The sequence below is a fragment of the Schistocerca serialis genome, chromosome 9 (genome assembly GCF_023864345.2).
Source record: "Schistocerca serialis cubense isolate TAMUIC-IGC-003099 chromosome 9, iqSchSeri2.2, whole genome shotgun sequence".
NCBI classification, from domain to species: Eukaryota; Metazoa; Arthropoda; class Insecta; order Orthoptera; family Acrididae; genus Schistocerca; species Schistocerca serialis.
This window is the reverse complement of record NC_064646.1, coordinates 197,282,013-197,297,950: the sequence shown is the minus strand read 5'-3', so window position 1 is coordinate 197,297,950 and position 15,938 is coordinate 197,282,013. Positions and strand designations below refer to the sequence as shown.

General features: G+C 43.1%; 1 protein-coding gene across 1 annotated transcript in view; it reads right to left on the bottom strand.

Moving 5' to 3' along the window:
• The window catches only part of LOC126419317 (junctional adhesion molecule B-like), a 715,524-nt gene that overhangs the window by 108,629 nt on the left and 590,957 nt on the right, over positions 1–15,938 (bottom strand). The window contains exon 4 of the mRNA XM_050086497.1: positions 5,588–5,798. Coding sequence (XP_049942454.1) covers positions 5,588–5,798 — 211 coding nt within the window. The remainder of the gene's footprint in view (positions 1–5,587; positions 5,799–15,938) is intronic.

Here is a 15,938-nt window from a genome sequence, read left to right as displayed (position 1 = left end):
GAACGGTGGGTGAGACGAACTATTGTTGATACGCCTTCGCACTGGCATTAAACTTTGCTAATTACTTCGTCATGGTCATTTCGCCATAAATATGTGCGGCAAAGCAAGCAAAGCACTGCGTTCGGGCTCGATGACCAACAGGGACGCACCGACCGCCGTGTCATCCTCTGCCAGTGGCATCATTGGATGCGGTATGGAGAGGTGTGAAGTCATCAGACCGTTCTACCGGCCGTTGTCGGCCTTCTTGACCTTGGAGCCGCTACCTCTCACACAAGTACCTTCTCAGTTGTCATGATGAAGCCGAGTGCTCCTCGTTCCAGTCCTTCCATGAGGAAAAAATCATTGGCACTACCAGAAATCGAACGCAGGTGCTCCGCATAGCAACCAGACATGCTTACTACTCAGCTACGGAGGCGGACTCGACAGATATGTGGTAGGAAGTATTATATGCCCAACTCTTAATCGAAGGCACACTTTTAGAATGTTATGAGTAAAGCTCTGAGGAAGTGTGTGAAACTTGAGTTTGTAGAACATTTCCGTTACACTATTGCGCTTACTATACGAATCCGTGGTAGAAATCTATGATTTAGTATTGTGTAAAACAGAATGGACAGCCAGCTCAAAACTGAAGTGTCTGTGGGTGTTAATTGTAGCTACAAATCACGACAGTAGGTTTAATTTTGTACGTGTATCTCAAAATTCGAAAATATAGCCTTCGGTTCGCACATAGCATTAGCGTAAGATAAAAATATTATGCTAGCCGTATCCCACCGCATGTAAATATACAAAAACCATTCTCATTATCATAAACTTCATACTGAATAACTTTTTACTACCGTTTTCTGTCGCACAGTGACCTGTCAATATCCGGAGTGCTGTCACGGCTCTGGCAGCTACACTATGTGATCGAAAGTATCTGGACACCCGAAAAAAACCTACGTTTTTTGTATTAGGGACATTGTGCTACCAGCTACTGCCAGGCACTCCGTATCACCGACCTCAGTAGTCATTAAACATCGTGAGAGAGCATAATGGGACGCTCCGCGGAACTCACGGACTTCGAACGTGGTCAAGTGATTGGGTGTCACTTGTGTCATACGTCTGTACGCGTGATTTCTACACTCCTAAACATCCATAGGTCCACTGTTTCCGAAGTGATGGTGAAGCGGAAACGTGAAGGGACACATACAGCACAAAAGCGTACAGGCCGATAACGTCTGTTGACTGACAGAGACCGCTAACAGTTTCTTAATGTGTAATAGGAAGACATCTATCCAGACAATCACACAGGAATTCCATACTGAATCAGGATCCACTGCAAGTACTGTTACGTTTAGGCGGGAGGTGAGAAAACTTGGATATCATGGTCGAGTGGCTGCTCATGTCACACATCACGCCGGTAAATGCCAAACGACGCCTCGCTTGGTGTAAGTAGTGGAAACATTGAACGACTGAAAAGCGGAAAAACGTTGTTTGGTGCAACAATCCCGGTACACAATGTGGCGATCAGATGGCAGGGTATGGGTAAGGCGAATGCCCAGTGAACATCATCTGCCAGCGTGTGTAGTGCCAACAGTGAAATTCTGAGACGGTGGTGTTATTGTGACGTCGTCATGGAGGGGCCCTGCACTCCTTCTTGTTTTGAGTGGCACTATCACGGCACCTTCTTGCTTTCCACTGTTGAAGAGCAATTCGGAGGTGACGATTGCATCTTACAACATGATCGAGCACCTGCTCATAATGTACGGCCTGTGGTGGACTGGTTACACGACTAAAACATCCCTATAATGGACTGGCGTGCACAGACTCCTGACCTGAATCCTATAGAACACCTTTGGGATGGTTTGGAACGGTAACTTCGTGCCAGGCCTCACCGACCGTCATCGTTACCTCTCCCCAGTGCAGCACTCAGTGAAAGATGGGCTTCCATTTCCCATCAGTCCTTGCAGGACCTGTTTGAACGTATGCCTGCGAGAGTGAAAGCTGTCATCAAGGCTAAGGATGGGCCAACACCATACTGAATTCCCTCATAACCGATGGAGGGCGTCTATTTTACAGTATTTATTATTTGTGCGTCTCTTTGCCACTGTCATTGTCCTCTTTGCGCTCAGCGTAAAAAGGAGCGAGTATGCTCTCAAGCCAAAAGTTTTGTTTAAATTTTTGGAAGTGCTGGGGAAAATAGAATGAAGCAGCTGGTTCCCCAATTCTCGGTCAGAGTCCTTCAAATAACCGGGAACAGTTTGAATTTTTCCGCTTATTCCCATATTTCCCCTGCCAGAGAAGGGTATGTCAACCCTATGAAATGAACTTTATGAGTCAGTAAAATTCTCATAGTTTAGTTATGTTAAACTAAAACAATGCAGTATTAAATTGAGACCTTTGAACGGATTTTACGTGCTCAAAACTTTCACATATACTTCAGTGGCAGAGCATGGAGTTCCCAGAACCATTATGGTGATAACGAAGAAGTCACTTTACAGCACATTTCTCGTGATACGTCACTTTGTAGACTACGTTTTCGCCTCACACTGCATTTTACGTGCGTATTTTACTTATACAAGTAGGGTAAGTTTGAACCTCGATGCCTCAGAAACGGATAAAGGTGTCAATAAAATTGTCCACATTGTTCGAGATCCGGATCTTAGGAATATATAGTATAAAATTCAGCCATTTTCTCTTCATAGCTGTCTTTGAATCAGAAACTCGGACTTTGTACGAAAAAATCGTAAAGAAACCCTTCTTATTAAGTTTTGTAAGGAGCTTCCCGTAGAAATTATGGTGCCTCCATAAGCGACTTTAACGGTAACCGTAGACCACAGCAAATGCAAACTAACCGCCCGATTTGCACCATTTGCCTTAGCTGAAGGAAGTGTGACACTAAAACGATCCTTTTGTTGGATATACACTCCTGGAAATGGAAAAAAGAACACATTGACACCGGTGTGTCAGACCCACCATACTTGCTCCGGACACTGCGAGAGGGCTGTACAAGCAATAATCACACGCACGGCACAGCGGACACACCAGGAACCGCGGTGTTGGCCGTCGAATGGTGCTAGCTGCGCAGCATTTGTGCACCGCCGCCGTCAGTGTCAGCCAGTTTGCCGTGGCATACGGAGCTCCATCGCAGTCTTTAACACTGGTAGCATGCCGCGACAGCGTGGACGTGAACCGTATGTGCAGTTGACGGACTTTGAGCGAGGGCGTATAGTGGGCATGCGGGAGGCCGGGTGGACGTACCGCCGAATTGCTCAACACGTGGGGTGTGAGGTCTCCACAGTACATCGATGTTGTCGCCAGTGGTCGGCGGAAGGTGCACGTGCCCGTCGACCTGGGACCGGACCGCAGCGACGCACGGATGCACGCCAAGACCGTAGGATCCTACGCAGTGCCGTAGGGGACCGCACCGCCACTTCCCAGCAAATTAGGGACACTGTTGCTCCTGGGATATCTGCGAGGACCATTCGCAACCGTCTCCATGAAGCTGGGCTACGGTCCCGCACACCGTTAGGCCGTCTTCCGCTCACGCCCCAACATCGTGCAGCCCCCCTCCAGTGGTGTCGCGACAGGCGTGAATGGAGGGACGAATGGAGACGTGTCGTCTTCAGCGATGAGAGTCACTTCTGCCTTGGTGCCAATGATGGTCGTATGCGTGTTTGGCGCCGTGCAGGTGAGCGCCACAATCGGGACTGCATACGACCGAGGCACACCGGGCCAACACCCGGCTCATGGTGTGGGGAGCGATCTCCTACACTGGCCGTACACCACTGGTGATCGTCGAGGGGACACTGAATAGTGCACGGTACATCCAAACCGTCATCGAACCCATCGTTCTACCATTCCTAGACCGGCAAGGGAACTTGCTGTTCCAACAGGACAATGCACGTCCGCATGTATCCCGTGCCACCCAACGTGCTCTAGAAGGTGTAAGTCAACTACCCTGGCCAGCAAGATCTCCGGATCTGTCCCCCATTGAGCATGTTTGGGACTGGATGAAGCGTCGTCTCACGCGGTCTGCACGTCCAGCACGAACGCTGGTCCAACTGAGGCGCCAGGTGGAAATGGCATGGCAAGCCGTTCCACAGGACTACATCCAGCATCTCTACGATCGTCTCCATGGGAGAATAGCAGCCTGCATTGCTGCGAAAGGTGGATATACACTGTACTAGTGCCGACATTGTGCATGCTCTGTTGCCTGTGTCTATGTGCCTGTGGTTCTGTCAGTGTGATCATGTGATGTATCTGACCCCAGGAATGTGTCAATAAAGTTTCCCCTTCCTGGGACAATGAATTCACGGTGTTCTTATTTCAATTTTCAGGAGTGTACAAATAGTCTACCGCAAGCACTGTCCAAATCAGCCGACTCTATCACCAACAGCACCCGAGGTATGAGCTCCGGAACAGCCCCGCTTTTATCGGAGGTTTTTTGGAACATATGTGTTAGCCTATGATGTCGCATGTGTGTCGGTAATGATGGAAAAATTTATGAAAAAAATGGTTCAAATGGCTCTGAGCACTATGGGACTCAACTGCTGAGGTCATTAGTCCCCTAGAACTGAGAACTAGTTAAACCTAACTAACCTAAGGACATCACAAACATCCATGCCCGAAGCAGGATTCGAACCTGCGACCGTAGCGGTCTTGCGGTTCCAGACTGCAGCGCCTTTAACCGCACGGCCACTTCGGCCGGCAAAAATTTATGACGACTCTGATGAATTCGTCAGGACTTACTCCGAACGTGGGTCTCTACGCCGCTTCTACAGGCGTTAACAGTTTGAACAAACTGGATATGATATTGTGGGTTTTGAGAATGGAGATATTACGAGGGCCACGCAGGAAGTATACTTCCCTAGGTAGACGCCGCTCCTACTTAGACATCTGTCGCACAGCTTTACAATACCTTCGTCATAGAACGCCGCCGCCTGTGCTTCCCGCCACTTCTCTACGCTGGTCTACAGCTCGTTGTCTGCGCCAGAACGTAGAAAGCGGTTCATGTGAGGAGAGACGAAACAAAGGGGCAGCCAATTACAGGCTTTATTGTGAGCGATCAAACCCTTCCTATGGAGAACGCTGCAAGAGCTTCTTCGTTGGCCCTACAGAGTGCGGCCGAGAATTGTAAAGTAGAAGGAAACTCATGACAGTAATGTTAAGCAGGCTGTATGACGTAAAGCGAAATCCCTCACCAGGCCTTCGCTCTTGGCGGTCGACACTATTTTCTGGGTATTTTTACGTGCTCACTGTCCGCTGAGAACTGAAAAGAGCGACATGACGCGACCGACGTGTATATTACAGACACTGCCCAACTAGTCTGTGTAAGGCTTCATCGGATTTTCACTGTGACTTCCATTTCGTCTCCGATCGAACCTTACTGTGCCTATAGCAGTTGTACATTTCGTTGTTGGTGGCCCTATTATAGAGATGGATTAATTAGAAAGTTACAAAGTCAGTGAGACATATTCAATATACAGCCACTGATCCAACACGCTCATTACTAACCGTAGTTCAAACAATACACAAGCGTGGACACAATGAGAGATGATCTTAGAAGGCGTGCGAGACAGCTGGTACTGGGTGTAGGAGCACTCACCGACGACGTGCAGTGTGACGAAGTGACTCATCTTGGGCGCGGCGCTGACCTGGCACTCGTACTCGCCGGCGTCGCGCGCCTGCACGTACTTGACCTGCAGCGTCCACGTGCTCGTCGCCTCCACCAGGAACGCCTGGAAGCGCTCGTCCGCGATGAACGTGTACCGGTCCACCGTCAGGATGTGCGCGTCTCGACGCCGGATCCACGAGACCTGCCGCCGAAATACCTTGCGTCAGCCAGGGGAAAGCATTACCGTACATCTGTCCCACATTTACATGTATTCTCAGCGAGCTGCTTTATAGGATGTACGGTAGGCTATATTGTAAAATTTACTTATTGTATCACAGTTTCGAGTCCTGGAAGCGTCATTGGCTGAGGATGCTGTTTATAGAAAAAATGGTTCAAATGGCACTGAGCACTATGGAACTTAACTTCTGAGGTCATCAGTCCCCTAGACTTAGAACTACTTAAACCTAACTAACCTAAGGACATCACACACATCCATGCCCGAGGCAGGATTCGAACCTGCGACCGTAGCGGTCGCGCGGTTCCAGACTGTAGCGCCTAGAACCACTCGGCCACCTCGGCCGGCGCTGTTTATACAACCACTCATCAAATAGTACATGTCTTGAATAATTATATGTCGCCAGTTGGTATTTTTTGTGGTCTTTCCGAGGCCTTCGTCTGCGTATATCACAACATTCTCTTAGAAAAACTCAAGTTTTGCGGAACTGATGCCTTTTCACACAGTTGATTTCGATCATAAATGACAAAAAAAAACGCAAAATGGTTTGTTCAATAATTCAGGCAATGCCCGAAAGACATACAGTTTTAGTGACTGGAGTAGAATCACAAAGGGCTACCACAGGGTTCAGTTTCGGGTCCACTCCTATTCTGCATATATGTGAATCACCTCCCACTGAATATTCAACAAGCAAAACTGGTACATTTTGCACAGTTGTTATAAAAAATCTCATTAGAGGGAAAGTAACAAAAGAGTTAATATATAATACATTCCAAAGAATTATTGAGTGGTTCTCTGGAAAGGGACTCTCGCAAGATTTTGAAAACAGAAAAGAAAAACACTGCACTTAGTTCTGCGCAAAAAACAGAGTGATATCAACAAATGATGTAATACATAAGCTGGGGTAAATAACTAGGGTAAATTGCTAAGAATTTCTGGGTGTACATATTGATGAAAACATGAACTGGAAAAAGGATATTACTGAGCTTTCAAACAATTCAGTTCACCTACTTTTGTTCTTCCTATAATTATTAATCTTGGAAACAAACGTATCAACCTCCAGACATATTTTTCATATTTGCACTAAATAATGTCAGATGGAATAAAATTCAGGGGTAACTCATCGCTTAGAAAAAAGTATACATTACACCATGGAATACTTTTTGCATCAACACACCGTCTTCGATCATGGTTCCAAGTATATCAGAAATCTTTTTATTCCATTTTCACAGTGACATTGAAGTTTGTGGTTAAAGATGTATCGACTAAACAGATTTCTCTGATTTTCCGTATAATATGCAACAAGCAAAATTAGTTCTTTTTGCAGACGACACTAATTTTGTAATCGTTCCAAGCACATATACAGACCGAAGAAATGGTAGACAGTGTCATTAAAACTATCATTTTCTTGTTGTATGCGAATGGTGTCACCCCCAATTTCAAAAGGCACAACACACTCAGCTCTGTATATCTAGGGATACTACACCAAAGGTAAGTGTAACACATGATGAGGAAATAAAAAGAGGTTGCAAAATTCTTCACCGCGCGTTTTGACGAGGTTTTAAACTGAAAAAAAATCACTTTCGTGAACTCCTAAAACAACTAAGTTCAGCCGCATTTGTACTACGAATGATTGTAAATCTTTGAGGGATACGAATCAGAAAGTTGACATATTCTGCTTGTTTTCCTTCGATAACGTCAGAAGGCATAGTTTCTGGGTTAACTCTTCTTTAGTGAAGAAAGTCTTCATTGCTCAAAAACATGCTGTATGACTAGTACGTGGTGCTCACACTAGAGCATCCTGTAGACATCTGTTCACGCACGTGAGCATTCTGACTCAGGCTTCGCGGTATACTTATTCCCTCTTGAAGATTGTTGTAAAGAATCCACTGCATTTCAAAAGTATAGTGAAGTACATAACTGTAATAGCAGAAGGAAGAATTACATTCATTGCGCCTTATGAGGGTTGTCTTTAGCAGAAAAAAGTGGTGCACAATTATGAATCTAAATTATCTGATTACTCAGCCCGTAATAAAAAATGTTTGGCTGACAGCAAAGTATAATTTGCAATCAAACTGAAAATGTTTCGCAGTAAAAACTTCGATTCTGTAGAAGATTTTCTATTACCGTAATGTGCAAGAGATGATGGGTAGGAATTACAAACTGCTAGCATCTGTTTATTTTGAAACTAAATCTTTTAAATGATTGGAATGTAGCCATATTTAACTAATTCGCGATGCGAAAGTAAAATTACTCGTTCCACACCGCTACGATTTACCGTATAAAATGACCCATGGAACGTGAAACTAACCATCGAACTAACCTGGGAGAACGACTGTTTGATTTAGATTTAGTTAGCCGTAGAGGGGACTTATTGTTATAAGTATTTCAGATGACTGGGACGACTTTACCCAAAATTTTCTGCATCGGCATTATTGGATAATTGGCACTGGGGAAATTATCGATAATTTCATCCAGGTACCAGAAATGCTGAATCTGTGTGCTGTTGCCACATCTCGTCAGAAGGGGCTACAGATATACACACTACATACATACTACACAGTCAGTAGAGACTTGGGGGCCAGTTATGGCAGCGATCTCATGCCGGTTCTCTGGGGCGTGCCTGGCATCGTTAGTAATCCTGGCAATCGTTGCTAGGTGATCACCAATGGCAAGAAATTCGCTGTTGATTGTTTTACTTTTTGTTTGCATGTTTACTTTCGGTATTGCTTCCCGCCATATTTTGATGATATTTTCCAGTACCGGATCTAAATGTAATGTACATAAATCATCATTCTTTCTTATATTTATCTTTATTTCAAAATATTCGGGTATTTAAAAATTTTATTTTGCAGGTAGAGATTGTTAGGGTCTTTCGGATTGCGTTAGTTGCTTTGTTATCCAAGCCTCTGCATATAGCCTGTTAAATAAGTTCCTTTGATCACTCGAGTCATAGTATTTGATGTATATACTTTCCTGTCATAGTTGCATACATATTCCTTAAAAGTGGCTAGTTTCGAACGATTCCGCTCATCTTGCAAACTAGTCTCTATGATCGGATATGAATGCAACTGTGGTAGAAAACTAAATTAATAGTGAAATGTATTTGGTGGTGCTTAATGCCAACGCAGCGCACACACTTGGCATTTTTTATTTTTATATTTAAATATCCACACGTGACTCCTGTATAAACGGACTGCCGGTGCTATACAGGGTGTTCTATTTATCTGATGACGGCACGTGCGGGTTGTTAGCTGGCCACCGGCGTTGCGCAGGGCGGTCGAGTGCGTCCGCTTCTCCCTGTTAATGCCGCACTCCGCGCAGTCTCGGCCAGTGTCATTCGAAAGTGAAACAAACAACACGAGTGTAACACTGAAGACTGCGATCGCAACAATAACAGGATCGAATTATTACATTATAAACCGATTGTTTATTTGGCATTCGTTTGTGCGGACAGAGTCCTCTCGTATTGTCAGGAGGTTGTCTGAACGGAAGTTTCCTGGTGTTCGAAGTCCGAGTCATTGTACAATTCGCCAATTAGTGAATAAATTTCGTAAAACAGAGAGTGTTCTTGACAAGAAGCGTAAACTACTACGTACAATGCTCACAAAAGCTCACCTCGATGACACTGCATACTGCCTGAAAAATCCTCCTTAAAGTCTCGTAGAAGTGGTTAACAGTAAACACAAATTCCTTGCACCTCTGAAATGTAGTTATCGATAATTTCATCCAGGTACCTGAAATGCTGAACCTGAGTGCCATTGCCACATCTCGTCAGTAGATTTATTTGGATCCGCTGTGTCAACTTGTTTATGCAGAGAGTAAACCAAAACACTTTTCAAAAGTGTACGAATAACATATGCTATGTCACTTGGGCTACGGCCGTATAAAGTAACAGCAGTGGAGGAGCTTAAACCTTGTGATCCAACTTAGGCGGTAGGTTTTTGGGAGTGCGATTTGAAACAGGTTCCATTTACCGGGAATGTTAATTTCCAAAGCTGTCGACAATGGAGCCCTGATAGTTCCTTCTCTGGTTGTTGGGATACCCGTTCATGGTCTGAAAATAGGGGAGTGGTGCACAGTTAGTGGTGACAGAATATTTTTTAATGACATACTCAACAATGAAAGACAAGTGCAAAACATTTTGCAACAGTTTTTTAATTATTTGAGTGAGAGAGGACAGAGTTTCGCGTTTTTGAATCAGTATTGGGGGAAGGATCATTCGGCCAATGTTCCTTTGCACGAAATTCATGATGTGTTCCATGGAAAAGTCAATGGCAACAAAATCAGGCCGCGGTTTAACCCCGTGAGATGTCCACTGTTGCGGAGCACTAAAGGATAAAGTGTACCCAACAAATGGGTGCATGTTACAGATACTACAGGATGATTTCCGCGAGTCAATTAATTTAATATATCAAATAGAATTAAATCGTGTGATGAATAATTTCTTGATTAGATGTCAGAAATGGGTGAAAACTACGGCAGGTAGTTCCAATATTTCCTTACGTCACTCAGGTGAGTACAAAATGTATTTGTATATATTTTAAATTTAGCACTACATTTTAAATGTGCAACACGACATCTGATTCGCGAGGCAGTGGAGTGCTCGCTGCCTGGCAACAACTGTTCTGTTCGAGCGGTCTCCAGATCTCTTCTGTTGAGATTGGCTTGTCGAAAATCCTGCCTGGTATTCACTAATCTTCCATTCCGTCTGTTGCTGTAGTCTGGTGAGATCGATACACAGAATGCTCTGTAAGCTACTGGCAGAAAATAAACGCCTCAGTAATTATTTGGATCCGCTGTGTCATCTTGCTTATGTAGAGAGTAAATCAAAATCGTTTTCAGAAGTGTACGAATAACTTCACTCTCAAATACATTCTCAGTCATAGTTTGTAGTCTGCCAGTCATCAGTTGGCCTCTAGTGTCCAGCACCTCATTAAAAACACCCTCTTTTCCCATTTTTTGAGCTATAACGTCATGGTACAAATCTCTTTGTCCCTTCGTCTCTCTCGTGTTTCAATATATATTTTATCTCCATAGATTTACGTCCCGTTTACTGAATTTTATTTCGGAAGACTTATGTCCCATTATTAACACGAATAGATTCTCTGTAGATTAAAGGGATTGAGGATACATGCACTGTAACAGGTACAGGTCACAGAACTTCGAGAGGACACTGGTGGGAAACGTTCCAGAATTTCCCACAGTGTCTGGCGCATCACATTAAACTAGGATAACCAGTGTGGTTGCCTTCGCAGACCGCGTAATCAATTATACAGATAAAAGCAGACTAATCTAAATGGACTGTAATGTTTTGCGGTTGTTCACGGTTTGCCGGAGCCGTATGACGCAGCGCTAACAATTAGTCTGACCTGCAGCATTAATTTCGTTCCGCTATTGCACCACCTGTCAGCGTGCACTAAATCGCGCACAGCGCATAAATTTGTTTAATTGCTCGCCGTATCATCACGCTGCCGTTATCGTGCCGTACGCAGTGTTTGAAATAGCGGCACAAGGCACATACTCGGCCCAGTACAGCGGGAATTCCGTCCTCTGTTGGGGCACTACGTCACATGCGTAGGGCGCTGAAAGAGACCGCTTCATTTTTTAAACAGAGAACGGTATAGACGTGTCAAGTGACATTACGGATGTGGAGACATGTTACTGGAAAACCGCGAGTAAAATGTAGTCATTCATAATGTTTAACGCTAATCTAAAGTTTGGATTCCACAAGCAAGAACGACGCATATATGTTGCAAAGAACTTTCAGTTTTCTAAATTTGTGATTAATCAGATATGGAGATGCATATTAAACCTGGTCGAAAAAGATATCGAGTTTCACTATGTGCATCTTACAAGGAGAGATCCCCAGGGATGAGGTCGACTTTTTGAAACCTAATATACCATGATGTAGGTTAGGATCTCAGATATCACACCCTGAAGCCATTCAGTTTGGTGGGCCCCAGTTTGCGAGTAACTGACAAAAACATTTGGGAACCTAGCGCGATGCTCAATAACGTATGAGAAGTCGTAATCCATAAACCGGTTGCGTATTGTAGTGAATGGAATAATAGCTTCGCACACAGGAGGTTGTGGGTTCGAACACACACGGCACGCCAGCTCAGCGTGTTCAGTCAGAGCTATAACTGCCCTCTCTAATAGTAAAAAAAAGCTGTGAATTTATCAATGGTGAACTTGAACGGGTGTCCGTCCTGAACAATAACGAACAAAATGATAAAGAAAAACTTCGACAGGTGCAGAAATTTTTTTTTCTTAAATTTTTAATAAAGTAACTTTGGATCTTTTAAATTCAGTTAACTGATTTAATTTTTCGTTTTTATTCGTTTGTGACATCATTTTAGTCACTGTATGAACTTTTTCACGTGTTACATTTTCCTTTATATCACTTTTCTTCCGATCGTAATTTCTGTGAACTGGAATTTAATTTTATTTACGTATTGTAGTATTCAATTATTTGAAATTTCCGCTCTACCAGTTAAAAAAACAAAAGGCGTAGTAACCTCTTTATATTGCTGGGTAATTGTGTCAAAAAGTAATTTTCGTTACCAGATACCATATTTAATTTTCTTTTTGTTTGCACGATGATCGTCATACAAACATTTGAAACATAACCTAAATACTTATTGCACTGTTTTCCGAATAATTCATATCAAGATTTAAATGAAACGAGGGCTTACAAGTAAAACGAAATTCAAGCAAAATGAGAAATAGATATAATAAACGTAATAATGTGGATGAAAAATCAGAATGACTCAACAAAAGGAACTAAATCGAAATTAATACATAAAATTAAGTAAAAACGCAAGAACAAAGATTTCAAGTTGGCAAAGAAAGACAGGAAGAGAAATGAGAGCAATGACAATATTGATATTACGAATAAAATTATGTGACAAAGGAATGAAAATAAAAAATTACAATTAAATCAATTAGCTGAATAAAAATGATGATCAAAGTCATTTCGATAAAGGTTCAACTATAAAAAAATTTACTACGCTTCATGAAATTCAAAGCACTGCGTGCGAAGCTGTCATCCTCTCCATTAAGCCACGCAACCACGCTCTGCAACGTAAATTTTTAACGCTATTGAGTGTAGCACACAGTTCCGAAATATTTTTTCGTCAAGTTACTTGCAAAGGAGGGGCCACCAGGGTGAATCGCTCCAGTGTGTAGTATCTGGAATCTTAACCTACATAACTGTATAGATTGTTAAGTCGATCCCACCGCTGGGGACTACTCCTTGCTAGACTGTTATTTTAAATATTTTAAAAAAATTACAGTTGCGATATCTCTCGTTACATTATATATTGGAAAGTTTCTTCCGTTTAAGGGATTTCGAAGAATATGTGCAATGAGACAAATGTGAAAAGTAAACGATTAACATGACACGACTGGTCTGTAGTACGAGGTGTGACTATAAAATAACGTAACTACTGCCGTCAAACTTTTTTTCAAAAAAACACAATCAATATTTACCTACAGTCACCCTCAATATAATACCCTCCTCTGTCCCTGCAACGATCCATAGAAATTTTCCGGTGATGGGAACAGTGGTGGAAGTGGTTCCCTCAGAGCTCCTAGATGACGCGTGAAGTTTTTTCGATTCAGCGCTGACAGAATACTTACTCCTTTTAATGCAGATTTGACCTTGGGGAATCGACAAAAGTCGCATGGTCCTAGGTATGGCGAATAAGGTGGGCGGTCTAACAATGGGGCGCTGTACTTCGCTACAAACTTCGTAACAGACAATGCTGTACGAGCTGGTGCGTTTTCTGGCTGAGTAATCCGCGACTTGTTCTTCCACAGCTAGGGTCGTTTTCTTTTTATATTCTCACAGAGTAGAGCAAGAACCTCAAATCAGTATTGTTCATAGATAGTACGACCTTCAGGATCCCAGTGAAGATACAGAATTCCATGAATATCGAAAAATTAAATGACACGTAATAGCTGTCAGGTATATTTCACTGTAATTTTATCGTCACTTGGTACAAAAAAAAAAAAAAAAAAATTACAAATGTGCTGTCACTCGGGTGATTGACAGGTGCTGAATAGAAGGGAATGGCGATCGCCGTTACGGAAGACGGGCTGTTGTTAGAAATGATCCCTTTGTTTTATTTTACGACTGTAAAATCGTAACACAAATTGTGCACACACGTGCTTTGTATTAGTGTATGTCATACCAAATCAAAACAGTTCGTCTAAAGCTACAACCATCAGTCACAGCTTATAAAAAGTCCGCAATAGTTTCTCTAGCGTTACAACTTTCTTTCTCGTTTCTGTGCACATACGCCAACAGCAAGCACTGGCTGATATTGAAAACATATACTCTGCACACTTCGTTGTGTAATTGAACTTCTGATTTCTCCAGATTTGTGGTTGTAAAGCTGCTGTTCCACGATGGCCTAAGAGCTTGTTTCCTTTATTGACACACATCGTCCCTCCTCCGCCACCCAGTTTTTCGTGCAATAGTGAAGCCGAATCTAGCGGCATCACAATTCGCGACACGTCATAATTTAAGTCAGGGCGTTGGATCACAAATTATTCGCAAGGACACGCGGACAATGTGGTCGCCGCCGGCCTAATCATCCCTGTTTAGTAACCATAGCGCTCCATAAATCAGGAAGCTCTGTAGGAAGACATGAGCAGTCGTACTGACGTATGATTAAATCTACTTTTAGAATTTTGTATGTAATTAAAAACAGTCTAGACCGTGTGCAATAATTTTAATTTAAAAAATCACCTTGATGGCATGAAGCATCCGAGAGCGCTTCATGCCGTGTGCCACCGTCTCCAACAGCCAGCATGGAGTAGCGGACCGAACGCGATTAAACACTGATAGAAACATTTCACCTGTTTTAAAATAAAACTGTTGCATGCGACTTAGACTGTTTTTATTATATATAAATTGTTAATAGCATTTTACGATGGCTGTTATTGCCAAGAACTATGTTACAAAAAATTGTAAATTACGTTTAGAAACTCTACGACAACAGGAAATGTCGTTATTTCCCATCACAAATATTTTCAGTACGTGAAAAAATTTATGCAAATTAAAAGTGGTAAGTTTCTTTAAACAAAAATATTCACAGAAAGACAAATTTTATGTGACTCATCTTGGCTGGCCGACGAAGAGAAATTTAATCTTCTCATCAACACTAAGGTATTTCGAGACCAATCACCCGCAAAATTTCAGAAAAATAATGGAAGCAACCATAAGCGTTTTGTAGTAGGAAAGATCTCGGCATCTGCATATTCTGATTTACAGAAATACAGGAATATGTGAATGTGAACAGCCGGGTGACGGCTTAAAATCCGCTCCTCCACAATACGAGTAAACAGCCTACAAACTGAGTAAAATTCTTCTGCTCTTCATCTCATCCTGTAATACTGAAATCCAAACCCGAGGTCAGTGACTCATAAGCGACCTGTATGTACGAAACCATCGTGCGACGCAGTTCACTTACAGTTTCCGCACGCTTAGAAAACAGTTCGATCTGTGGTGGTTCATTTAACGGGGGCTTGACGTACGTTTCACCTCAGTACCTGAGAAAACTTTTCTCCGTTTACAAGGCGCGAACAACAAGCAACAAGATAGGACGTGAGCGGAAAAGACATGGACTGAGACCAATGTGCCGGTCCCCTCAAAAATATGAGATTTGTCATACCCTGTTAAACACGACCTAGATCTAGAAGATCTGTTCTGTGTCCCTTGCGAATGCGTCAAAAACTCGTGCTGGTGTGTGGAGGTTTGTACCAAGCACAACTGGCCTATTAAACAAAACTCGGCACTGCCTGGGAAAAGGACATGAAAGTACTATTTGAAAAGACGAGTGTTGGATTACGCATGCATCATCATACTGATTCTTGTATAACGAACACTGCCGATATCAGACTAAACAGCAAAAATTTTAACAGAGTCCTAGATACAAATTTTGTAGGCTATGGGGGCGGTTTCTGGATATCGAGTGATTGCAGACGCGGATGCTTAACGCTTTTAGGAGGCAGGAGCGGCAGTTTCAAACGTGGCATTGACCCCTTGCAGCACATGACGTCACTGGTAACGTTGCGGATAGGAGCTGTTCCGGGCTG